The sequence below is a fragment of the Hippocampus comes genome, unplaced genomic scaffold (assembly GCF_001891065.2).
Source record: "Hippocampus comes isolate QL1 unplaced genomic scaffold, H_comes_QL1_v1.1 scaffold362, whole genome shotgun sequence".
Taxonomy (NCBI): domain Eukaryota; kingdom Metazoa; phylum Chordata; class Actinopteri; order Syngnathiformes; family Syngnathidae; genus Hippocampus; species Hippocampus comes.
In genome coordinates, this window is record NW_017804878.1 from 1 (window position 1) to 24,829 (window position 24,829).

At 43.1% G+C, this 24,829-nt stretch overlaps 5 protein-coding genes across 5 annotated transcripts; 1 reads left to right on the forward strand and 4 right to left on the reverse strand.

The window, feature by feature from the left end:
* The first annotated feature begins 525 nt into the window (after positions 1–525).
* Positions 526–2,482, forward strand: grpel1 (GrpE-like 1, mitochondrial). The gene is made up of 4 exons (XM_019881651.1): positions 526–682; positions 1,132–1,270; positions 1,340–1,421; positions 1,537–2,482. The coding sequence occupies exons 1-4, from the start codon at positions 627–629 to the stop codon at positions 1,881–1,883; spliced, it is 624 nt and encodes a 207-aa protein (XP_019737210.1). The 5' UTR covers positions 526–626; the 3' UTR covers positions 1,884–2,482.
* Positions 2,483–3,410: 928 nt separating this feature from the next.
* tada2b (transcriptional adaptor 2B) lies at positions 3,411–9,538 on the reverse strand. The gene is made up of 2 exons (XM_019881639.1): positions 8,815–9,538; positions 3,411–6,993 (listed from the first exon to the last, which is right to left on the reverse strand). Exons 1-2 carry the CDS (start codon positions 9,130–9,132, stop codon positions 5,812–5,814), a joined length of 1,500 nt encoding a protein of 499 aa, XP_019737198.1. The 5' UTR covers positions 9,133–9,538; the 3' UTR covers positions 3,411–5,811.
* A 1,055-nt stretch (positions 9,539–10,593) lies between these two features.
* Positions 10,594–15,339, reverse strand: ponzr1 (plac8 onzin related protein 1). The gene is made up of 4 exons (XM_019881550.1): positions 15,223–15,339; positions 13,969–14,106; positions 13,454–13,599; positions 10,594–11,001 (listed from the first exon to the last, which is right to left on the reverse strand). The coding sequence occupies exons 2-4, from the start codon at positions 14,102–14,104 to the stop codon at positions 10,864–10,866; spliced, it is 420 nt and encodes a 139-aa protein (XP_019737109.1). The 5' UTR covers positions 14,105–14,106; positions 15,223–15,339; the 3' UTR covers positions 10,594–10,863.
* Positions 15,340–17,178: 1,839 nt separating this feature from the next.
* Positions 17,179–20,138, reverse strand: LOC109522771 (ankyrin repeat domain-containing protein 46). Its single transcript, XM_019881559.1, has 4 exons — positions 20,026–20,138; positions 19,180–19,522; positions 17,642–17,800; positions 17,179–17,396 (listed from the first exon to the last, which is right to left on the reverse strand). Exons 2-4 carry the CDS (start codon positions 19,488–19,490, stop codon positions 17,180–17,182), a joined length of 687 nt encoding a protein of 228 aa, XP_019737118.1. The 5' UTR covers positions 19,491–19,522; positions 20,026–20,138; the 3' UTR covers position 17,179.
* An 818-nt stretch (positions 20,139–20,956) lies between these two features.
* tmem185 (transmembrane protein 185) lies at positions 20,957–24,156 on the reverse strand. Its single transcript, XM_019881662.1, has 7 exons — positions 23,998–24,156; positions 23,392–23,568; positions 23,079–23,292; positions 22,902–22,985; positions 22,367–22,543; positions 22,166–22,289; positions 20,957–21,857 (listed from the first exon to the last, which is right to left on the reverse strand). The coding sequence occupies exons 1-7, from the start codon at positions 24,033–24,035 to the stop codon at positions 21,607–21,609; spliced, it is 1,065 nt and encodes a 354-aa protein (XP_019737221.1). The 5' UTR covers positions 24,036–24,156; the 3' UTR covers positions 20,957–21,606.
* Positions 24,157–24,829: the final 673 nt, after the last annotated feature.

The following is a 24,829-nucleotide window of genomic DNA, read 5'->3' on the forward strand; positions in this document are numbered from 1 at the left end:
CGATTTTGCGAGTGCGTGCTGGCTTGACCGCAGTGATAGGGGGACGGACAAAGAAGATATATTTTTTTTTATCCTAGCTCTTGGTTTTAAAACAAAATTTATTTTAATTTGATTGAGTATTGTATGTAATGGACAGGAATTACTTCGTGCTCTTTCGTACTTGTGTACTTTTTTGGGGAACTTGTAAATAAGCAGTCGAATCCGTCATTGTTATATTTACCAGTGAACTATTGCACTTATACTCATATATAGTGTGCTTTCGCAATTATTTTGCATCCTTTGTAGGTAAAAATATGACAATGTCAAGAGTAGGCGCTGTTTGTGACTGAATTAAGAATTTAATACCAATATTGGTTATTTCATGACATAATTTGCACCCACAACTAACCTGCGTCCATTGTTTAACTGTCCTTGATCACGTGTGTTGGGTTTCACGTTTGCCCTCGCGCAACCAAACTACATCCTGTTTGACATAACCTTTTCCAAGTACGATTGGTCAGAAAACATACGTCCCGCCTCTTCTCTCACCCGAATGGTTAGCGCCGACCACCGCGGCCATCAGTTTCTGGTGTCCTGTCAAGCGTGTGTTCCAAGGAGCCTTCTCGTTTGCCCAATTAAGTAGGAAAATGGCGAATTTGTGCATACGGAGCCTCTCGCTCGGAGCTTTGCGCAACGTTGTAAGGTTAGCAACATTTCTATTTGACTTTAAAACGATGTCGATGTGTTCGGTGCGTGAATAGCGTCTGAACGTTAGCATCGCGAGAGAGCATGATGACATAATTGTGCACACTGGGAGCAACATGCTGTTGTTATATATGTAGGAGAACCGTGTATTAGCTCAATTGGTGAAGTTAAAGTTGGAATAAAAATAAATAAATTTGGCCTGTGTAGTTATATAGGTTCGTCGAAGGAACACTTCTCGGGCGCGCCGGTAAAGACGTCATTGCCCGACGCATAAGTACGTCAACTGGTTGACTTCCAGTAATAAACACTGTTGTAATATTGTTTTGAAAGTGCATTTAAAAAAAAAACATAACACAGCACATTTATTTATGTTAACAATTTCTATAACGGCGCAATACATCATCTGCAATGAACCAACATGTCTGGTATTTCATTTTGTATCCCCAGATTATCACCACGGCGGTTATGCACAGCCACCCAGCAGAAGAATGGACACGGTTCAGAGGAGGCATCTGCTGAACAGAGCGCGGCAGAGAAATTCCAGGCCGAGAAGACGCAGCTGGAGGACCAGCTCAAGGAGATGACTGTAAGTTGCACACCTTCCGGCATAACCGTCGGCCCAGAAAAACCTTGCCTTACCTTTGTCACTCCACAGGACAAATACAAGCGAGCCTTGGCGGACACGGAGAACCTGCGTACAAGAAGTCAGAGGATGATTCAGGAAGCTAAATTATACGGTAAACGCAGCTCCAAATGTAGCTCTTGTGAAAGCGCTCTATAAATAAAGATGTCATGTTTTGTATTTAATGTTAAATTGTGCGCGTCATCAATCTCTAATTATTGCACCACCAGGTATCCAGGGCTTCTGCGAGGACCTGCTAGAGGTGGCCGACATTTTGGAAAAGGCCAAGGAAAGCGTGCCCGAGGGGGAAGTGACGAGCCAGAACCCTCACTTGAAGAACCTCTACGACGGACTGGTGATGACGGAGGTCCAGATCCAGAAGGTGTTCGCCAAACATAGCCTGGTCAAGCTTAACCCGTACGGCCTCAAGTTTGACCCGTACGAGCACGAGGCACTCTTCCACGCCCCCGCTGAGGGGAAGGAGCCCGGCACCGTCACTGCGGTAACCAAAGTGGGCTACAAGCTTCACGGGCGCACCCTTAGGCCGGCGTTGGTCGGCGTGGCCAAAGCCTCCTAAGAAAGCAGAGGACCACGTGGACATTTGGCGTGCTTACCCTCACTGGACTGAACGTCACAATAAACTGACCCCGACTTTGCCCTCAGTCCCTTCTTGGAATTTATTCATGCGTTGGCAGGACCAATTAGAACGCAGGTGTCACCAGCCACAAAAATATGAATAAAATCATAATAAAAGGTATCCCACTGAGCGGCGAATGCTTGCGAGTATTTGCAAAACATAGTGACTGCTTTTTTTCGTCAGGGTTTGTTGAAGGTTACATTAAGTGGCAAAGACATTTGCAAACAGTTTTACTTGTCACAAAGGGGTTTTCGTTTCAACATCTTCCAAATTTATTGGTGACAATAAAAAAAAACTATTTGAAATACCACCTGAAGTGAAAATGAAAGAGAAAGCACAATTGCGAGGTGTGTATTTTTCGAGCAACTTTGCCTTCGAGATGCCCTTGCTAGCTTAATGCTAACATAAATGGAAAATCCATCCGTGTGCTAACAATTAGCATTGATGACCTAATTGCAACAGATATAAGACAAATGGTGAAAAACACATTTGAACAGACATCACAACACTCAACACACGTACATTCTTTATCTCCCCCACCCCCCTCCCACCCCCAAAAAAACGAATGCAGTTTAGTCATTGAAGGTAGCATTTGTGTGACTGTTCCACTGCCCCTTGTGGCCAAGTTGGGCACAACAGGAGCAGCACACCGAATTAAATTGAAGCATTAAGTCATGATGCACAACCTGTGTACTTTACATGATATTTAATTAGGTCATTACCATTTTTATAAGAAGTACAAGATTAGAAAGTGCTGAGTTCGCTTATTAAAAAAAAAAAAGTGAAAAACTTTTTGGTGGGGAGGCTAGGACAGATGGCATTTCCAGTCATCCATTCAATCAAACAAGTTTAACAGTCCTTCATGTTGAAGTTTCCATGTTTTAATACATGTCCATACATACCAAGAGAGCAAAGCCCGCAGCTTCATCTGTGCAATACAAAAATCTTTTTTTTTTTTACTTACAAAAGCTATTACAAAAAATAATTCCAGGATGGAAAATACTGTACAGGTCACCAGTATTTCACCTTTTTCCATTTATACATCATTTACAAAGGGTCAGACTACTTTTGCAGGACAGGAAGAAAATACCATCAGGCAAAACATCTGAGAAGTGTTTCACTTCATAATCCTCAATTGTTTTCATTTACTCATGACTGGTAAAAATTCTGGGAATTTTCCAACCCTGTCAACAGACCCAAAATACTAACAATTTCCTGCCCTTTGCAAACAGCAAAACATGGCTCTTTTGTCCTTAGTCCTGATATGCAAATACAGTAAACCCACACTGTATCGGGTGTTTTTACATGACCCAATTATCTGAATCGCTTTCCGTTTTGGCATAATTGTCACAAAGGGGTTTTCGTTTCAACATCTTCCAAATTTATTGGTGACAATAAAAACTATTTGAAATACCACCTGAAGTGAAAATGAAAGAGAAAGCACAATTGCGAGGTGTGTATTTTTCGAGCAACTTTGCCTTCGAGATGCCCTTGCTAGCTTAATGCTAACATAAATGGAAAATCCATCCGTGTGCTAACAATTAGCATTGATGACCTAATTGCAACAGATATAAGACAAATGGTGAAAAACACATTTGAACAGACATCACAACACTCAACACACGTACATTCTTTATCTCCCCCACCCCCCTCCCACCCCCAAAAAAACGAATGCAGTTTAGTCATTGAAGGTAGCATTTGTGTGACTGTTCCACTGCCCCTTGTGGCCAAGTTGGGCACAACAGGAGCAGCACACCGAATTAAATTGAAGCATTAAGTCATGATGCACAACCTGTGTACTTTACATGATATTTAATTAGGTCATTACCATTTTTATAAGAAGTACAAGATTAGAAAGTGCTGAGTTCGCTTATTAAAAAAAAAAAGTGAAAAACTTTTTGGTGGGGAGGCTAGGACAGATGGCATTTCCAGTCATCCATTCAATCAAACAAGTTTAACAGTCCTTCATGTTGAAGTTTCCATGTTTTAATACATGTCCATACATACCAAGAGAGCAAAGCCCGCAGCTTCATCTGTGCAATACAAAAATCTTTTTTTTTTTTACTTACAAAAGCTATTACAAAAAATAATTCCAGGATGGAAAATACTGTACAGGTCACCAGTATTTCACCTTTTTCCATTTATACATCATTTACAAAGGGTCAGACTACTTTTGCAGGACAGGAAGAAAATACCATCAGGCAAAACATCTGAGAAGTGTTTCACTTCATAATCCTCAATTGTTTTCATTTACTCATGACTGGTAAAAATTCTGGGAATTTTCCAACCCTGTCAACAGACCCAAAATACTAACAATTTCCTGCCCTTTGCAAACAGCAAAACATGGCTCTTTTGTCCTTAGTCCTGATATGCAAATACAGTAAACCCACACTGTATCGGGTGTTTTTACATGACCCAATTATCTGAATCGCTTTCCGTTTTGGCATAATGCCTGCAAATCCTAATTTGGAATTGCGAGCTGTCGGCGTAGTACCGCTTTGTGCCGCAACATTCCAAGGTAGCACTGAGCTTGACTGGATGAAATGCAACTTAAGAGCAATAAGAAGATGCAGAGGAGGTCCCTGTGCATGAGTCCCAATTAGGGCCCGAGCAATTGATCAACCCAATTAAAATAGGCCGAATTCTTTTTTTCATCCATGAACACATGACAACATAAGACAAATATTCACTGACCAGGAAAAAAAAATGTGATGTTTGTTGTAAAATTAATCAAACACGAAAGGCCAAAGTATTGTAAAGCAGTGACATTTTCTACCTGCAATTCATATCGTTAATATTGTAAGCCTGCCTTAAGGCACCCAAAAGGAAATTATTATATTCATTTTTTTTTATTAATCGGCCAATAATAATCCATTAACAGAATTCTGTTCTGTCAAATATTGGAATGTACACTGAGCTAAATTCTTATCGGTCAGGCCCTTATTCAGTTTTACTTTTACAATGACTGTAATCATCCATGCAAATTTCATCAGCCTGCCTATGGGGTTTCACATTATATATTAGCATTAAGCTAGTGGACTATTTATTACAGTCTATGGTTTGGTTGAACATTTTGGTGTTTACATACTGTAAATCTCCTAAAATACTGACCTTGGTCATTTTTTTTTTCAGAAAACAGGAAAGATTGAAGCAAATCCTAATTATACTTATGAGTCATTTCATTTCAGGGGAACAACTGAATGCTCTGTTCCGATTTTAGTGGAGGTGGCCAGCAACCTGAGGAGATGTTTAGGGCTTTTTTTTTGGTGGTCAAAATCTGACTTACTGCTGACCGTTTGCAATGTAATACAAGTGGATTTTAATGAGTTAACTAAATATGTTTTTTTTAAGTCATATAAATATAATTTTGATTCTCCTCTATTGCAGGTAGTTCCAGAACACATTGTTTCACTGTATTCTCAAATATTTTTATGTTCGATGTGCCCCCACTCGTCAAAACACGGTATTTGTATTAATACTGTGTTTGTGGAATATGAATAAAGCAGCAAAAAAATAAAATAAGACAAATCCTGGTTCTATCCATCACTGGGGACCATTTTGTGCTCTACTGCCACCTACTGTCAACTGAAACTGACATCACAGTGCCCACGGGCTCATCTTTTCCTTTGACTGTAAGTGGTTATATGAGATTCTCCCGTTTCTTAGCAGCGTAAAACTGGGGGGAAGAAGTGTCAATATTTTGATGAAACGTATTCCGATTTTTCGTGAGTGCGGCTGGAACGCAAACCTCGTGACCAACGAGGGATGGTTCACTGTATTTCTTGGCCAGCGAGGGCTGCCGCTGTACACATTCACAATGTCACCATGACGGTGCGAGTCAGTAGTTTGGTCTTTCCCTGTCTCGGGTCTAAACAGCGTCCCTGGATATCCAGCCGCTTTCAGTGAGGAAGGTGACGATACGTTTCCTGAGGACTTTGTCCAGGTAGCTGGGTAGCCGGCTCTTGGAGGGGACGCCCTGCCTCTTCTGCAGGTGGTCCTTGATGATGATGGTTTTGACTGTCAGGTAGCGCGCCGGGCTCAGGTTGAGGGAGTTACACAGCACCTTCTCACGGTCCGACAGCAGCTCAAAGCCGGTCAGGTTCTCGATGGCGGCGAACTCGCCCTCTTTGGCTTCCTCCTTGACGGCGCAGCCCGCCCCGAGCCCGCCGACCACGCCTCCACCCACTCCTACGCCCGGTGCCGTGCCGGTGCCGAGCCCTCCGCCGCCGCGCTTGGAGACGACCACGCTCTTATTCTCCTTGCGTTTCTCCCGTTTGTGACGGGCCGCCTCGTATTCGGCCGCCTCATCCAGGCGAGCGATGCCGTTGCGGCGGCAGCGCTGCAGTTCCCTCACTTTGGCCCTGAGCACGCGCTCTTTGTGCATATTCTCAAAGAGCTCCTCGACTTCTCGGTGGGCCATGAACTGGCAGAGCCCCCGCAGGCGCACCCGTTGCTCCTTCTCCTCCTTGATGATCTTCCTTTTCGGCGTGGTGGGAATCGGCGGGCACGTTCCCGCTCCCGTCGCCGAACCCGGCGTCATTGCGCCGACTCCCGCTCCAACCGCGCCGCCCACGACTCCCGGCGACTTATCCCTGTCCCGCATCTCTTTCTTGTCCCGGCCCAGGAAAACGGGCACGAGGCTGTAATCTCGAGCGATGTTCTTCCGCCGCTGCCGTTCACGCAGTTTGCGCACGTACATGTCCACGTGGGCGCGCTTCATCTCGATCTCCACGTCCTCGTCGTCGTAGTTGACCGAGAGGCCGCTGATGAGCTTCTCGGCGTCCTGGTCGTATTCGATCTCATAGTCGTCGCGCAGCGGCATGTAGCCCAGCTGCTGCTGCTCGGCCAGGCTGATGTCCAGAGGCGGGAGCGGGACGGTGAGGCTGGGCGACAGTGCCCCCCCGCCGGGGCACGTGTGGTCCGTCACCCGGTTGGGAATGCTGTCTGGGATGCAGGCCTTTCCCAGGTTGCCGTGGATGTACATGGTCACGTAGTGGTCCATGACTTCCTGGGGTGTGCGGCCGGCTCCGACGTGAGCGGCCATGTCCTCCTAAACAATTTTTAAAAAACACAGGTGGCAAAAAATATTCACACTGCGTTCTGGAAGGAAGGATACTTAAGACTCTCTATTAAAAAAAAAAAGACAAAAGTCAAAATATTGATTCAGCTTCTTGACTTGAGTTCAAGTAGTTGTTTGGAGGTTTATAATTCAAACATTTATGCTAATGTCCATTAGCTTATGTTAGCGTTTCGTTAATGGACGTACATTATTGATTGGTGAAAAATTTTTGGTGTTTAGATATACAATATTTCATTCTTTTTTGCTTTATGAGTCAGTTTTACAGTCAACTTCATCCGGGAGCATCAAAGCTCTTAATGAAATAATAGTTCAATAATAATTGATAAAGTTATACTTTGAAATAAATGAAACATTTTTGCTTGAATGTGATATCTTTCCAAGATTACCCAGCTTCACCTCCAATGGAATTTACTGCACCGTTTCAACCCTCACCTTAGAGGAAAAAGTCCGCTAAAAGTCAAAAAATATTGATAGGGTCAAGATAGGGCCAATCTCTCACATGTTCTCCAAAACATATACAAGTTTAAGAGATGTAATTTTGGGGGGTTTGGCAGCAATAAGGAATCACAGTATTCATACCCTCAGATTGCGTGAGCGGCCATGTCCTCCTAAACAATTTTTAAAAACACAGGTGGCAAAAAAATATTCACACTGCGTTCTGGAAGGAAGGATACTTAAGACTCTCTATTAAAAAAAAAAAGACAAAAGTCAAAATATTGATTCAGCTTCTTGACTTGAGTTCAAGTAGTTGTTTGGAGGTTTATAATTCAAACATTTATGCTAATGTCCATTAGCTTATGTTAGCGTTTCGTTAATGGACGTACATTATTGATTGGTGAAAAATTTTTGGTGTTTAGATATACAATATTTCATTCTTTTTTGCTTTATGAGTCAGTTTTACAGTCAACTTCATCCGGGAGCATCAAAGCTCTTAATGAAATAATAGTTCAATAATAATTGATAAAGTTATACTTTGAAATAAATGAAACATTTTTGCTTGAATGTGATATCTTTCCAAGATTACCCAGCTTCACCTCCAATGGAATTTACTGCACCGTTTCAACCCTCACCTTAGAGGAAAAAGTCCGCTAAAAGTCAAAAAATATTGATAGGGTCAAGATAGGGCCAATCTCTCACATGTTCTCCAAAACATATACAAGTTTAAGAGATGTAATTTTGGGGGGTTTGGCAGCAATAAGGAATCACAGTATTCATACCCTCAGATTGCAATGGATATTCAATGAATATTTAAGGAAGGTAGACTTTGACTCCTTATTGCTGCTAAACACATTTTGATGTTTTAGAGAAGATGTGCGAGATGACATTTTATGAAAAAAAAATGTTCAGGTCAAGTGATCCGCAATTTCAAGCTGAAGGTGCTAAGATATGCACCAATCTTGTGTGATTGCAGATCTGGATACCTTGTTCAATTCCCTTTGCAACAATTGCTGTTTTGTGCAGATTGGCTCAGTAGTTCCTGATTCCCGTTTTTTGCTGGGCTTATTAAAATTTGGTTCCAAACTCCTGCTCCGATTGACCAAATATTTGCGATTTTGTGTTCTGCCATCACTATCAACGAGTACAGCGAGTTTCATTAAAAGCATGGAATGACCTTCGCACTTGACGACACTTTAGCATCTGTGCATTTTTACTTCCACTTGAGCGTTGAATCAGGACTTCTATTTTACACAGTTAGCTACATGTACTTCGACGTAAATACAGAGTGTTGAGTACGTTTGCTCTCTCGGCAGGCATGCCGCAAAACGTCTGTGAAGTGCAAAAACTTCGTACCCAGTTTCCAAAGCCGTACTGCTCGATGGCATCGAGGAGCGACTGCTCTTCCCTGCTCGTCCATCCTCCCTCCGCTTCGGGACCCCAGAGGGAGAAGCGACCGCCGTCGACCTGCTGGTAGCCGTGCCATCTCCGGTGGTTGCCGATTTCTGCGCCCGCCGAGAAGCACTCGGGACACAGCTCGATATCGGGACAGTCGGTGCAGCGAAGCCGGAGATTGGTCACGTCTGCCAGGCAGTTCACGCAGTACTTCTTCCCTAGGTCGGCCATGTTGGCTGGCTCTCGCTCCTTGTTGTTGGAGGCAGAACACACGCGCATGCGTACTGACGTGCGAATGCGAGCGCCGCTTTGAAATGCCAACGGCACCCTCTACAGGACGAGACCTGTTTGTGCAACCGCAGAAATTGCGCAAATTGCGCATGCGCAATATACCTCTGAACGAAGAGGCAACGAAACATAAAAAACACGTGCTTTTCCAACATTCCAGTTAGGACGGAAAAAGACAAAAATAACATCCGTTTACGTCATTATAAAACAGGAAAAGTACACAGATAGTGAATGGATGGATATAGTTACGAATTTGGTGCAAACAAATTGCTTTTTTTCACTTTTCCTTGGAAAATACAACACTGGTCAATGAAAATTTTAATCCGAGATGGCTGGATATGTCCTGAAACGTATTTTTGATGCTGATTCAAAAATGTCTACTTCCTAGCACATTGAGTTTTTGAAATATTTTTGTTTTCACATTTAACCGATAAAAGCTTGCGCAATACGGATGTTACCCTTGCGATTTAAAATACGGTTCAGAAAAAGAAATCCATCAGTTGCTCAACCTGTAATCCTTCGTTGATGACTAGGATTATATCACATATTGTTATCATAATGAAAACCTGATGTGCTAGAGAAAAAAATGAGGGCAGATTTGACTAATCACGGTTCAGGCCTTGTAATGTCATTTTCAGTCGTCAGCAAGGGGTAAAATGCCTTTTTCCATCCATTTTCCAATCCATTTATCGTCACCGGTGTCGCGGGCGTGCTGGAGCCTATCCCAGCTGTCTTCGGGCAGTCGGCGGGGGACACCCTCAACCGATTGCCAGCCAATCACAGGGCACACATAGACGAACAATCATTCGCGGTCAAACTCACACCAAGAGATAATTTCGAGTGTTCCAATAGCCTGCCATGCATGAGAAAACCCGTGCAGGTGCAGGGACAACATGCAAACTCTACAAAGGAAGGCCAGAGCCAGAATCGAAACTTGCAACTCCGCATTGTGAGACAGAAGTGCGAAACTGTCACCACTGTGCTACCCCGCCCCAGGATGCCTTTTTTAAAGGTGTGAATTTAACATGAAAAATAATGAAGTGAACAAATTCATTCGCGACAAAACATTTCCTTTTTGTTGCTGAAAATGGCTAACTAAGTTTTTTATCCCTTTGAATGCAAAATGCATGTATTTGAACTGTGGGATGTATAAATAAAGCGCTTATTTGTATTGGGGAGGTATTGCCTCACTCCCATGGTGAGCTTTCTCCCACTCGCTTCCTGTTATCAACGACTTGGCAGCTGGGTGAGTTCAAGGTCCTACTCAGACTATTCTGTTAAATAAAAAAAAAAGGAATCGAAAACATGCAGATTTGGTGCGTGAATTTGAAACCAGTTTCCAAACAAAATAAAGTACATTCTTCCTCTTTTGCTTGCTTAACGAGCTTCGGGAACTGCGGCTTTCCTTTCCGACATTCGAGAGCATTGTAATCCTGGAAGTGTCACTGTATACGCACTTTGGAAAATCTTTTTTTAATGTGCTTTAAACGTAACCAAACGTGAACATATTCGTCATCAACGTCACACTGAAAGCTCTGCGAAGTGAAAAGTGAATATAGCAGACTTTCGGCACCATCACATGATGCCAACGTGTTATACAAAAGGATAGAAATGTCAACACTTCCAACAGAATGTTGGTTGAACCGAACACTGTCGTGGGAACTGGTCGTGCACACAACATACAACAGGGATTGTCGTGCTGTGGCCGGGCGCTGGGACGCTCTACACGGTCCTGATGATCTGCGTGTTGACAGTGGACACGGTGCCCTCGCTGGCCCTGATCTTCACCTCGCGGTTCATCTGGCACCACGTGCACGGGAAACACCACATCAGCTTGCAGCAGTCGTCGCAGCAGGAACCCTGCGGGCACGGCAAATGGTTCACTCGAGTGCATAAAAGCTGAATGAAGACTGTACTTCAGAAATTGCTCCAAAAACAAATATTTCGTAACTCTTTCAATGCCAGCCATTAAAAAAAAAAAAAGAAGAGAAATCTTGAGTGCCTGTCAATTTCGAGCTTTCTGACTGATCTTAACAGTGACTTTTATGGGAATCATTTTTGGTTGCAAAAATCTCCAACGGTCCTTTTCTACCATAAAATCCACCAACAATGAAAATTTGCTTTTCATAGCAAAATAAGGTGTTTACAAATATTCACCAGCATAACAATTTTGCATGTGATAAATGTTACAAAGTATTTGCACACTATTTAGTAGTAGTAGTATTTAGTAGCGTGCGCGCGCATATGTATGTGTGTGTGTGTGTGTGTGTGTGTGTGTGTGCGTGTGTGTGTGTGTGTGTGCAAGCACTGTGCCATGCATATATGTGTGTGTGTTTTTTTCCGTTAAAAAAAAAAAATAGTTGATGGCAATTACTGTTGACGGCGCTCCTTGTTAGGATTCCCATTGATGGCAATTGTCATCAAACGGCAGTCAAAGAATTAAAAAATAAATGCAACTGTACTGAACTTAAACAATAAATACAACTGAACTGTACTTAATAAAGTGATTCTCCCACGAGAGCTACCACACGACGGGCCTTGGGTGCCACAGAGCGAAGACGACGAGCTGTTGACTCAGAGGGGGCGGCCGAATGAATGACACTGCGCGAATGGTAAACAACGGGGGAGACGTTGGTGTCGTCTTGGAAAACCGATTGCCAATTTGGCTAATTAAAGCCCTTCGAGAGGCACCGGCAAGACTCAAGGTCGACTGATATCATTGTCGGCCTGTTTCCAAAACAACCGCCACCTGGACTTTCTCCTGGAAGCGTTGCTGCCGGACGTTTATCTTTCACCGCTCCCCCTCACGTATGCTCTTTGTGTCTCAATTAACAAGAGGATCTGTTTTGGGGTGCTGGCAGAGACATCGACACTGATTTTACGCTGAAGCAATTTGCCACCCTGCGGGCACGGCAAATGGTTCACTCGAGTGCATAAAAGCTGAATGAAGACTGTACTTCAGAAATTGCTCCAAAAACAAATATTTCGTAACTCTTTCAATGCCAGCCATTAAAAAAAAAAAAAGAAGAGAAATCTTGAGTGCCTGTCAATTTCGAGCTTTCTGACTGATCTTAACAGTGACTTTTATGGGAATCATTTTTGGTTGCAAAAATCTCCAACGGTCCTTTTCTACCATAAAATCCACCAACAATGAAAATTTGCTTTTCATAGCAAAATAAGGTGTTTACAAATATTCACCAGCATAACAATTTTGCATGTGATAAATGTTACAAAGTATTTGCACACTATTTAGTAGTAGTAGTATTTAGTAGCGTGCGCGCGCATATGTATGTGTGTGTGTGTGTGTGTGTGTGTGTGTGTGTGCGTGTGTGTGTGTGTGTGTGCAAGCACTGTGCCATGCATATATGTGTGTGTGTTTTTTTCCGTTAAAAAAAAAAAATAGTTGATGGCAATTACTGTTGACGGCGCTCCTTGTTAGGATTCCCATTGATGGCAATTGTCATCAAACGGCAGTCAAAGAATTAAAAAATAAATGCAACTGTACTGAACTTAAACAATAAATACAACTGAACTGTACTTAATAAAGTGATTCTCCCACGAGAGCTACCACACGACGGGCCTTGGGTGCCACAGAGCGAAGACGACGAGCTGTTGACTCAGAGGGGGCGGCCGAATGAATGACACTGCGCGAATGGTAAACAACGGGGGAGACGTTGGTGTCGTCTTGGAAAACCGATTGCCAATTTGGCTAATTAAAGCCCTTCGAGAGGCACCGGCAAGACTCAAGGTCGACTGATATCATTGTCGGCCTGTTTCCAAAACAACCGCCACCTGGACTTTCTCCTGGAAGCGTTGCTGCCGGACGTTTATCTTTCACCGCTCCCCCTCACGTATGCTCTTTGTGTCTCAATTAACAAGAGGATCTGTTTTGGGGTGCTGGCAGAGACATCGACACTGATTTTACGCTGAAGCAATTTGCCACTCTACACCATGCAACCGCATCCCTGACACGTCAATGCCTTAGTTGGCTTTTTACAAACTTGGGTCAATAAATCGGATTTCATAAGAAATCTGATCACCGTTGTTCCAAAGGTAATATATGATGATCATATACCGTATATGCCTACAGTTAACTGTGGGCAGCTTGAAAGAGCACGAAATGGCCTCTATAAAAGTAAAACACAACTGAATTGCACTTGGGCACTGATTCTATCCTGTACCACTGGAGGGAACCCGTGGACCACATTTTAAGCATCATTTCAAGAAATAAATAAATCTGTTCAAGTCCCCATCAGCCCATTATCATCCCCTAAACCCACACACCCTTCCTTGGCGACGGGCAGCTTTTTACCGGGATGCCGTGGCGCTCCCTGATGGATGAGCGGAGCATGCATGACACGATGCAGCAGAAGTCAAGCAACGGCATGGCGCAGCACCAGCCGTGCTTGCTGGCCGTCTGGCACTGCATGCAAGGGAAGCACCACAGGCCGCAGCAACCTGACAAAGAGACAACATTCAACCTGATAGCGTCACCATGTAAACATGGCGCATGTATACCAGAAAAAAAGCTGTACTGTACTTGGAAAAAGGATTGAATTCAAATGTTTTGCACACAAAACTTACAAGCAAATAGCACCAATGTTCCTCCCCCCAAAATGCTAATTTATTGCTCAAGTTACATGCAATTAAAACGTACTTACAATTTGTATTAAGTCTAATCTATTCAAGACACATCTGCAAATTGCTCCATTGTGAAACAAATAAAGGTTTTCTTATCTTATCTTATCTATTATGGAAGTGGTAAAAACGGTACTTGGGAAGTTTTACAATGACCCGAGTGGCGAAATAAAGCCACAAGTGACTTACAAGTACTCATGTCGCTGCAGCAATCACAGACCCCGGTGCTCCAGGTGGAGTGACGGAAAGAATTGGTCACCACTTGGGTCACCACCTGGGTGGGCTGGTGGTCGACGGGCTGGTAGGGGGGCTGGTAGTGGGCCATGTCTGGGGGGACAGAAAATGTGTCAATCCAATCATCAGTCATCTCACTGCGGTGGTACGTTTAAGAATCACTGCATACAGTTCAGTTGGAGTTCACTTTTAAGGTCAAATCATTTGCATTGAATCACCGGCAATACAAGGACCTGCCCTTGAACAATTGAGACATGTCACGTTGGCATACAGTACTTCTTTCACACCAATTGGTCCATTGGCACCATTTTGTGGCAGCTTTAGGGTGTTACAGAAAATAAACACAGAGTAGATATAATATTACTGTATCTCATCCCTTGAACGTACTATACACCATTTAGTTACCCTTTACGCTTACGCAACACTGTTTAAGGCACACACTGCATTTTGTTGCTTTGTACTTGTCCCGTAACGGAGAGAAGCCCACTTCCACTCGTAAAAAGAAATAAAAATAGTAATTATACAGTGCAAATAATGTTTCAAATACAAATTGTAGTTGGGCCCAAGCCAGCTCGCTTGACCAGGGGCAACCATTTTGAAATGCAAATATACTCGAAACACATTGTGGGATTTTCTTTTTACACCGAAATTATGCAAATTTTGTCACACAAACTGAATGATACACTAATAATCAAAATGAATACGAATAATTATAGTTAGGACCTTGGTTTGCAGGTCACTTTTTTGCGAGGCTAACTCGTTAGGCACCCCGAAGCTAAAATGGGCCCATCATCACCCCCACAGTCAACGAGGACGTTTTCAAATTGAATATGTTTATTCGTAGGAAATAGGAGCCAAACAACTATTATTATATTCCTAAGCCTAAAAATGTGGTCTTGGGGTGCTATCAACGTAGAATAACAATTCAAAGTTAACGTAAGACAAACTACCTTTCATTTATTTGGACGCCACATTATCATTAATGAAACGTCGACATCTCTAATATGCTTTGCAAGTGCATAACGAGTCTATAAAACTGCGTTATATAAATGAGATAAGAATTTTATAAAAGAGCCTTTGAAGTTCAAGTCATGTAAAATCGACCTTGCAGCCAAATCAAGTCTCCTCCCAAAGTTTAACAAAAATAACCCTAAATCGAACCAACAGTTCAAATTAGTTGGAAAATATCAGATGCGGTCGAATATTTACCTTTTTCTCTCCGTGTGTTGAGGACCTTGATCGAGAGGACCAACGCATTCAAGTGCAAGTCTCTTTGAGATAAAACTTTCGATTTCCACTGAAACCCTATGGGCCAACCCCCATTGGATATAAAACCAAATCACCTCAAAAAAGAGGAATAGAAAGTGAGACTTAAAAAAAAGCACACTTACATTCAGCAGACTCATTTTTAACAAGCCCCAAACTTGATTTGCTACATTATATATTTTTTTAATCATTCGCTCCACACGTGATATTATGCAAGATCGGATCAATATTATCCATGAACACACGGTGCACGGGGTTTATATGACCCATATTTACAGATCTTAATTTATACATTGTTCAAACTTTCACAAAAAAATGACAGAAGTTTTCAGGATGTCATCTGATTTCATAAATCATTGCATCATTTTTCGGATTTCTTTCACACAAATATGACTGTAAGCATGATTAGACGACATTTGTGTCATCACTTTCTTTTTCTTGCTGAGATTCAATTTCTTTCAGTTCCACTTTTGCACTTGAACTGGTTTTTGCTTTGCTCGTTTCCATATTCGTATGAACTCATGTAAAAAGTCTGACGTCCCCCAATTCAAATGCCAGTTTTGGACATAACAATTCAAAATAGTTGCACAGATTATAATGGTGGAATCTTGAATCACATATTTGTGTCATATTCCCCCCCACAATAAAATTGTATTTGAACAGGAGGAGTGTGAACTTCTATTCATCCATCCATTCATTTTCTTATCTGCTTTATCCTCACAAGGGTCACGGGGGGTCGGGGGGGGGGTGCTGGAGCCTGTCTCAGTTGTCTTTGGGCAGTAGACGGGGGACATCCTGAACCGGTTGCCAGCCAATCACAGGTGAACTTCTATTACCTACTGTATACTGTATACTTACGTGTGACCTAAACAGTTTCAGACAAATATACCTGTTTTTGCTTCTGCTTGCTAAGAATCACTCAAAGGTTGTCCAAATATCTCCAAATGGAACACCACCATTACTCATATTGATTGGAATCATACATTTTTATTCATACTTGCCAAACATGTGAAGTTCACTGCGCCTAACATTGACATGCCTTTCAAACATCACAATAAAATACACACATATACATATATATATATATATATATATCAACAAAATCAAATGCCAAAATAGGATGTGGGACAGAAGATCAAGTTGCATGCTGGCGGGGGGGAATGGGGAGAAGGACTTGAATGATACCCTCAAGGAAACTTAGCTGGCTTGAATGATACTCTTAGGAATGAATACAGAGGTGAGAGTATTAAAAAAAATAAAATAAAAAGTACATAAGCAAATCCGCAGCGGCACACAAAAAAACGCAAACTTGACACTCTCAGGAATTCATACAGAGGTGAGAGTTCAAGCAAAAAGGGACATAACACAAGCAATGTACAGCTTGAAACAAGCGCTTCATTTCTTCAAAGGAGTCGCGGTTACATTTCGTGAAATTAAATGAAGGGAAAGACATTTTTTTTGGGAGTTCCAAACAAGCATGGAGGTCAGTAATGCTAACCGAACCGGTGGTTTGCGTTTCACAAAATCACCTGTTCGCATTTGTTGGGGATCTTGTCGTCAACTCTTCGGAGGGGGAGGAAATTGCCTTGTTGTGGTTTTTGTGCTCACAAGATGGTACCAAAGCTCTGGCTAATAGGAAAGTAGTAACTGGTGTCAAGAGTAGATTTCTCAGGTATCAACATTTTTCATCTATCCATCCCTTTTCTGAACTGCTTTATCCTCACAAGGGCATGCTGGAGCCTCTCCCAGCTGTCTTCGGGCAGTAGGCGGGGGACACCCTGAACCGACTGACAGCCAGTCGCAGGGCACACAGAGACGAGCAACCATCCGCACTCACACTCACACCTCAGGACAAATAAATCTCCGGGTCAATTCCCCCCCCCCCCCTTCCATCATTCGTTCAGTGCACAAGCTCCAGCTGGCTGCTGGAGAAGGGCAGCACGCCGCTGACGTAGTAGGCGATGCCGAGGGAGAGCAGGGCGATGACCACCAGCAGCAGTAGGACTCTCCAGAAGCCAAGGTCCTCCACAAACTCCTGCCAGGTGGTGCGGAAGCTGGACAGCACGCCCTCGCTGCTTTGCAGGTTGGGGTTGAGCAGCGAGTGGCTCTCCATGGCGCTGGAGGCACACGCGAGGGGGTTATTTGGGGCGGGGCAGCTTGCGTGAGCGCCCGCTTGGGCTGAACCATTTGCAAAAGGAAACCGATCGGAGGAAAAGGAAATGGAAAACACTCAACACCTATAAAAAACCAAAACGGTGGGCCGAGTATTTGGATGACAATTGATCCCGGTTTTCACAGATTAAGTGACATGAAGCTCTTTTTTTTTTTTTTTTTTTTTTGAATGTTCAGCCCGGGCGCCTACCTCTCGCTGTCGGCCATCTGCATGGTCTCCAGCTTGGAGTGGGCTCCTCGGTTGAAGCCTTTCACCTCTTGCTCCTCCAGCCCCTCCAACAGCCGGATGGCATCCTTGTTGACGCCGCGCCTCTTGGCCAGCACCAGCGGCGTGGAGCCGTTGTGATTACTACGACAAACCAACGCAAACGGGCGCCGTCACGCTCCGGCGAATGAGACGTGCCGTAAACGGTGGTACCTTGACTTGATGCAACTTTGCCCATTGAAATGAAATCAAATGCCTTTAATCTGTTCCAGGCCCCAAAATGCATCAGGGCTCGACAAATGTGATTTTTTTTTTTTTTTTTTTTAAGGCCGATGCCAATATTCAGCAGAAAAAAAATTGCTAACTGATTAATCAGCAGATTAATTTCAAACAGTGATTCAGTAAGTGTTGTACTAGTACCACAAGTGGCACACAGGCCAAGGTTATCATAGTTAACGAAAAACAACAACAAAGAAATAACATTAAAAATATATTTTTATTGATAAAATAAAAATGAATATGTTTTAAAAAATTCAACAAAAACTAACTAATTACATATTTCGTTAATAAAACTAACGAACACAAACTATAATTACAGTGAAATTGGCCTTCGTTTTCGTCTTTGCCAACTAATACCATGCATCAGCTTTCGGCGTTCATTTCAAATCATTTATTTATTTAGGTTTTGCTGTACGTCCGTACAGAAAGAAAACTAAAACTAATTTTAAAAAAACTTCGAACAAAGCAAATTAAAAAAAAAAAAATCATGAAAACTCATTAAAACTAAATGAGTTACAAAATCAAAAGTCAAAATGAAAGTTCTGTTGCATTTGACTTTTTAGTACAATACATTTGCTTTTCATTTTCAGACGATGTGTGTAACTTTTATTTAGGAACAATTGTACCGTTTTTGTAGATTTTTTCTAAAATTAAATGCAGCACAGTATTCGTGTTTGAACTATGCATAATGATATCAGAAATATACACTTTTTAGAAAATTAAAGAAAAAAAAACGTCCCGTTTTTGCACGATGATAATGTTGGTCGTTATGGTGCTAGTGAAGATGTTTTTTTTTGTTTTTTGGTGATACTTGCTTGAGAACAACTGATCTAAAAAAATACAACAAGAAAACAAAGCAACAACAAAAATATTTACAAGCAGAAAGTTTTTACAAAACTTGGAACTTTAGTATTTGTTTAACTTTTCAGTAGAGATGAATTTTCAAATACAAAAACATGCTTTAAAAAAGTATTTTTGAACTGATAAAATTTGCTGTGGATTGAGAGGATAAACAGTTTGTGGAGTACGAGCGCCATCTAGTGGCACAAGAACGTCATTTCCAGTGACTCAAACACTGAACAGCATTTACTGTTTGTTCAGAAAGTAACGATATGTCGGTATTTATTCGGCAAAAGCCAACCGATTATGAATCCGCTTGAAAAGGGCAATACCGGCCGTGTATTGTTGGGACACTCACAAGTAAATGTGATTCGTCCCCAAAAAAAGGACATGGCATCACTTACCAAATATCAATCTTCAGCCCATTGGACACCAAGAACTGGATAGTATCCACATGGCCGCACAGGTGCAGCGCTGTGTTCCCCTGGTAGTCCGTCGCCAGCAAATCGGCGCCGAACTTGTGCAGCAGGCGACAGATGTCAACGTTGCCCCGCGCCGCAGCTAAGTGCAGGCCGGTGCGTCCGCGGTTGTCGCGGATGTTGGGGTCGCAGCCGGTCTCCAGGAGCCTCTTAGCGAAGGGCAGGTCTCCATCGATGCAGGACTGCAGCAGAGGGACGTTAGTCTGCGACGAATCGTTGATGAAAACATAGGACATGTCCGAGTGGGTGTCAGAAAGTTCCAGCGTACCTGCATGGGGAGGGGGACAATATCAGTTGCCAATCCACAAACACGCACGCGCGCACACAAAAAAACGTTCAAGTGAATGAGACATGGAGTGGAACATAACATTTGACTTAGTAATTATGACATACGAGTTTTGAACAAATGGACATTTTCAAGAGGAAACACATTTTTCACATTATTTGTATGGAGGAGGAAAAAAAATCCGTTAACCTGTGGAAGTTGATGCAGGTTAATGTGGGGGGAAATATATAAATTTTATTCCCACAAGCGGGAACACAATGCACATTCCTTCAGGAGCTGTGAAAAACCAGAGCTCCCACCCAGGCACCCAACACACTGACGTTGAAAGAAGCTTGTTTAGAGCCAACGAGCTAACGTTAGCCTGCGAGCTAAACAGCCCAGCCGGATCGAAATGAGCTTATATGCGACACGACGAGAATGGAATCAAATATATGAGCAAGTGACGGGGATAAGATAAGATGTTAGCTGGTAGTTGTGTGGCGTACCTGTTAAAATGTCCCAAAACAGCCGTGAAAATATTAGCCAACGAGCAGCTAACGCTATGTGCTGTGTTGTTGATGTCTTCTTCTTCCGTTTTTGCGTTTTCCTGACATCTAGCGGTCAAGCGTGTAACTAGAAAAACGTTCGAGTTTTTCCTCACGACCCATGATTAACTTTTATTGGGGTCAGCCGCATATTTTACAAAATAAATAGATGAAGAATCCAGAGTTCGAGCCCTTATTATGTTGCCGCGAAGGATTTATGTCAGGCTATAAACTCTTTTTATTCAAATTGCTTTATTCCAGCAAGGTACTATTTTTGCCATATTTTAAGTCAACATCTGCGAGCTCGTTTCAAGAACTTTTTAATTCTGTATCTTTTACTGTGCACTTCACCACGGAAGAGCTCATACTCGCTCTCATGCTCTTTTTTTCCATCACATTTGTAAATATGTCCCGGACTCTGTTGCACCTTTTAAGTCATGCATCCATTATCCGAGCCACTTATCCTCACATGCCGCGGGCATGCTGGAGCCTGTCCCAGCTGACTTTATGGAGTAGGCGCGGTTCACCCTGAACTAGTTTGCGAGCAAACAACCGAAGCACAGTTTAGATGATGAATGAAGCTACCATGCACATTTTTGGAAAGTGGGAGGAAACTGGAGTTATCCAAAGAAAACCCACACAAGGGGAGAACATTCAAACTCCACACAGGAAGGCTGGGGCCAGATTCGATCCCAAGACCTGCTCACTGTGAAGCGGATGTGCCAACCAGTTGACACTGTGCCACCCTTTGAAAACCAAAGTCATCTAAAGCAGAAGGCACACATACAGACAATTCACACTCACATTCCCACCGAAAGACAATTTAGTCTCCCAAAACAAATGCTGCGTAACCACTCTGAAGACTAAATGACAAATAATAGACAAGGCTGAAAACACTTTTTGTCATTTTATTCTGCTTTGTGATGATCGGCTGATACGGGAAGCAGCCGAACAGATCACGTGACCACGTATGTACATTTGCATCCAAACCATTCGAAGGTGACAGTCACTAACAATCAAGAACGATGGGGAACGTGTCCAATACAACCGGGCAGCTTGTTTCTACTGATCCAGTGGATCAGTTGCTCTGGTCCCTAATGAGAAAGATTCATTTATTTACAATGAACAGTGAGAAGGGAAAAACAAAACAAAACGGAATCTCTCTGAAATATTAAGTGCCCATTCATGATTGAGGTCAGCGCGCAATTAACCCTCTTGTTGCATTATTTTATCAGGAAGAGTAATAATGCTACCAAAAAGTCCAAAATTCATTTTACATACACCAGTTTTGCAAGTGGTGTATGTAAAATGAATTATTCGGTGACTCGTCAACGTAACAGGAGGGTTTGACTCCAAAGCGCAAGTCAGGGGAACGAGGCGCCAACTTTTAAAGCAAGCGTTTCTCCGCTGGTCCCATGACAGAGGCGAGGCGGCGTCCATTTTGTAGTCCCGAATAATCACCTTTCTTGCGGTGAAAAAGACGTCGCAGGATTCTGCTCAGTTCAAGTGAGCGGCGGCTCTCCTCGCAGAGTCCGTGCCCGCCTAGTCGGGCATGTCGATGCAGAGTTTGGGTGGCGGGACAAAATATTTGCCAGGACTCTGCGTGATGACGACGCCGGTTTTTTTGTGGAACATGGGGGCAATCTTGGGTGGCGGCTCCGGGACGGGCGGGTCCTCGGCGGCCTCAGGGTCGTCGCTGCGTTGGAGGTCGTAAGAGACGTTGCCGTACTCTCGCAGGAAGGGGAGGAGCTCCAGCAGAAAGTGGCAGAAGTCCTTGCGGATGCCAAACCACCCTAGAATGAAATCAGGGTTGAAATGATTGAAATTAATAAATTATTATGAAAACCTGATGTGAATCAGTGCAAAAAAAAAAACAAACAATTGCTAGAAAAGTTTACTTGCATAACTGAGTAAAATATTTTCTAAAAATGTATTGACCAGTGTTAAAAGTAGTTGATATATTTGATAATGGATTAGCCTGTTAATGAATCGATTCAGTGTTGCACCTCTGACGCTTGCTGTAATCGCTAAAATTGATGATGTGCATTTTTTTTTCTTTCCAATCCTGCAACCCACCAAAATTTCATTGCTTTTTACTCACAGTGGTTTCCGCCTTTCTGGCCGAAGGTGGTGACCATGAGCGTGAGTAGCGAGAGCCATAGCGGCACGAAGACGCACACGTAGCTCAGGCTGTTGTGGCCGTCCAGCTTGTGCACCAGGAGGATCTGCGGGAGGGGAGAAAAGGCCGCAAAAAACGTCAGCGGCGCGGCCCCAAGCCGTTGAAGCGTCACTGGGTCCTCACCTCGAAGGTGAGCAGTGGAACCACGATGGTCATCCAGCTGATCGCCATGGTGATGTGAGTCCGCCGCTGCTCGGCGATGATGTCGATGGAGCGGAGGAAAAGGACCGACCAGATGATGTAGTAGAGGACGACGAGGCACAGGAACGACATGAGGATCCACAGTGGCACGCACACCACCTGACCAAAGATGGGCACAAGTCCGAATCAAGTCTCAAGTTTTGATCCACAACTATGAGTCAAGTTCAAGTCTTTTGGTTGCAAGTCCAAGTCCCTGGCCCAGAGTTCGAGTCAAAAGCGCGAACTAACGGCAGCGTGGCAGTGTACTGCCCCCGGTGGCCAAGAGTGAGAAAACTTTTCTTTTGATTAAGGAAATGCAAAACCGGGCGACGATAAACTTTTTCAAAATGCCCAATTTTCTTCTTTTTATGATATATATTGTAACACCAGTACTTGTTTTGCATTAAAAAAAAATTCTTTCAATTTTGACCACATTGCTGTCCCCTTAAAATGAAAAATGAATGCGAGGGGCCCTCACCAGCCAAGGCCAGTTGATGATCCTGTCCAGCCTCAGAGCGATGAAGATGAACTGGAGAATATTCACCGAACAGAACACCTCCAGCTGAGGAAGAGGAAGCGCGTTGTTACTTTTTTACCCTGAAAGACGATTCAACATGTCGGTGGGTGGGGCAGCGCTTGAGAAAACGCGTCTTACCTCCAGGGAGCGGTCGTGTCTGAAGCCCCAGACACACGCCGCCACGGAGACGGGCGACACGAAGAAGAGCGGCATGAAGACGAGCAGCCAGAAGTAGTTGCCGCTCCCCCTGGCCACACGGTCGCACACCAACACCTCGAACATGAGCAAGAGGACGTGAAGCCCCACGGCGATCAGCATGGCCTTGAACTCCACGCATGTTTCGCCTTCAGCCCTGGTAGTGAGATGGAAAAGAATCTCAATACCATTTTTTGACCCATATCACGCAGCCCTAATGGACCGCGTATGCAGAGATGCCCAAAGACGAGTATACCTGTACTGAGGATTGTGTGCCCACACTCCAGTGCCCACTGACGCTCCGATGATGACCAGCAGCTTCCACAGCCATATCGGCGCAAACACTGCCCAGTAGCTCCAGTGGATAACCCCATCAAGCCGCAATGACAGCAACACAGAGAACAGCAGTAGGCACAAGTAGATCAGGAACTTGCTGCGGGGGAGAAGGAAACGCACATGGATCACGACAAATTGCCAGGAAACGACATCAGAACTTGAGTTGAACCGACTATTTTACAACAGACTATGTTGCCTCGTGGTAGGACCATCACTTATATGAAGAAATCAATGCAATAAATATAATGATGAATGAAGCTGTTAAGTAGGCAAGAGAATTAGGAAATCCTCGTTACTTCTGAAGAACAGCACATTAGTAGGCTTCATTGCACGAGAATTAAAAGCAGTCCAGCGTGGAATGCTGTTCATGTCATTTAAAGTCTCAGCAGGTTTTCTCACTTTCTTAATTTTAACTTATAACCAAACAAGTTCGAACGAAGTAATATGTGTTCAATTCTCAACATACTGACGTTAGGACGTCCAGCTAATGCTATTCGGTGAGCCAAACTTCGCGGTCGTCCATTACCTGGGATTAAAATCCTGAAAGAGTCCCCGTAAATTCATGGCGCAGAAGGAAATGTTGTTTATTTCATGGTTTCGTTTTGTTTGATATTTCTTCTACTTTTGGACATTCAAACACATTCCTAGCTCGCTAGCTTGTGTTTTTGTTTTGGCCCGAAACCCTCCATCGGAAATGACGTCAATCACGATGGGCGGGAACTTCCGATCACGAGACGCAAAAGACGGAAAACTTAAAAACTAAATTCATGAAAATACTAAAACAAAATATCGCCACAACCACAAAGTATTAGTAGGACATTTATTCAGTCACCATACAGTAATATAGTCCACATAAACACTATAAAAATCAACAGTCACACATACACTGAGTGATGACAGAAACGGCACAGGCAGAAGCAAAAGCCGATTAAACCTGCATTTTTATTTTTATTTATTTTTTACAAACATAACATTTTTTTCTTAAGCTCCCAGCTTCCAGATGTTAGTAAGAAAAAAAGTAATCAATTCATTATTTACACGCTTCAAAATTAGCTTGACAAAACAAGTGGCCTACTTTAAGAAAAATCTAATTTATAATGGCATCATTTAAATATTTTTAAAAGTTCATTCAACAGCTTTGTGTAAAATAAATTTTAAAACACCCCCATAATGATATTGAACTTAAAAACTAAATTCATGAAAATACTAAAACAAAATATCGCCACAACCACAAAGTATTAGTAGGACATTTATTCAGTCACCATACAGTAATATAGTCCACATAAACACTATAAAAATCAACAGTCACACATACACTGAGTGATGACAGAAACGGCACAGGCAGAAGCAAAAGCCGA

Coding starts and splice junctions, on each gene's coding strand:
- LOC109522771 (XM_019881559.1), bottom strand. CDS start 19,490: ATGTCCTATGTTTTCATCAACGATTCGTCGCAGACTAACGTCCCTCTG. Junction 17,801..19,179: donor GGGCTGAAGATTGATATTTG/GTAAGTGATGCC, acceptor GGTTTGTCGTAG/TAATCACAACGGCTCCACGC. Junction 17,397..17,641: donor CAGATGGCCGACAGCGAGAG/GTAGGCGCCCGG, acceptor GTGTGCCTCCAG/CGCCATGGAGAGCCACTCGC.
- grpel1 (XM_019881651.1), top strand. CDS start 627: ATGGCGAATTTGTGCATACGGAGCCTCTCGCTCGGAGCTTTGCGCAAC. Junction 683..1,131: donor GCTTTGCGCAACGTTGTAAG/GTTAGCAACATT, acceptor TTGTATCCCCAG/ATTATCACCACGGCGGTTAT. Junction 1,422..1,536: donor TCAGGAAGCTAAATTATACG/GTAAACGCAGCT, acceptor TTGCACCACCAG/GTATCCAGGGCTTCTGCGAG.
- tmem185 (XM_019881662.1), bottom strand. CDS start 24,035: ATGAATTTACGGGGACTCTTTCAGGATTTTAATCCCAG. Junction 22,544..22,901: donor TCATCAACTGGCCTTGGCTG/GTGAGGGCCCCT, acceptor ATCTTTGGTCAG/GTGGTGTGCGTGCCACTGTG. Junction 21,858..22,165: donor CCAGAAAGGCGGAAACCACT/GTGAGTAAAAAG, acceptor ATTTCATTCTAG/GGTGGTTTGGCATCCGCAAG.
- ponzr1 (XM_019881550.1), bottom strand. CDS start 14,104: ATGGCCCACTACCAGCCCCCCTACCAGCCCGTCGACCACCAGCCCACC. Junction 13,600..13,968: donor CTGCAGCGACATGAGTACTT/GTAAGTCACTTG, acceptor TCTCTTTGTCAG/GTTGCTGCGGCCTGTGGTGC. Junction 11,002..13,453: donor GGGAGCGCCACGGCATCCCG/GTAAAAAGCTGC, acceptor CCGTGCCCGCAG/GGTTCCTGCTGCGACGACTG.
- tada2b (XM_019881639.1), bottom strand. CDS start 9,132: ATGCGCGTGTGTTCTGCCTCCAACAACAAGGAGCGAGAGCCAGCCAAC. Junction 6,994..8,814: donor AGTACGGCTTTGGAAACTGG/GTACGAAGTTTT, acceptor AAAATTGTTTAG/GAGGACATGGCCGCTCACGT.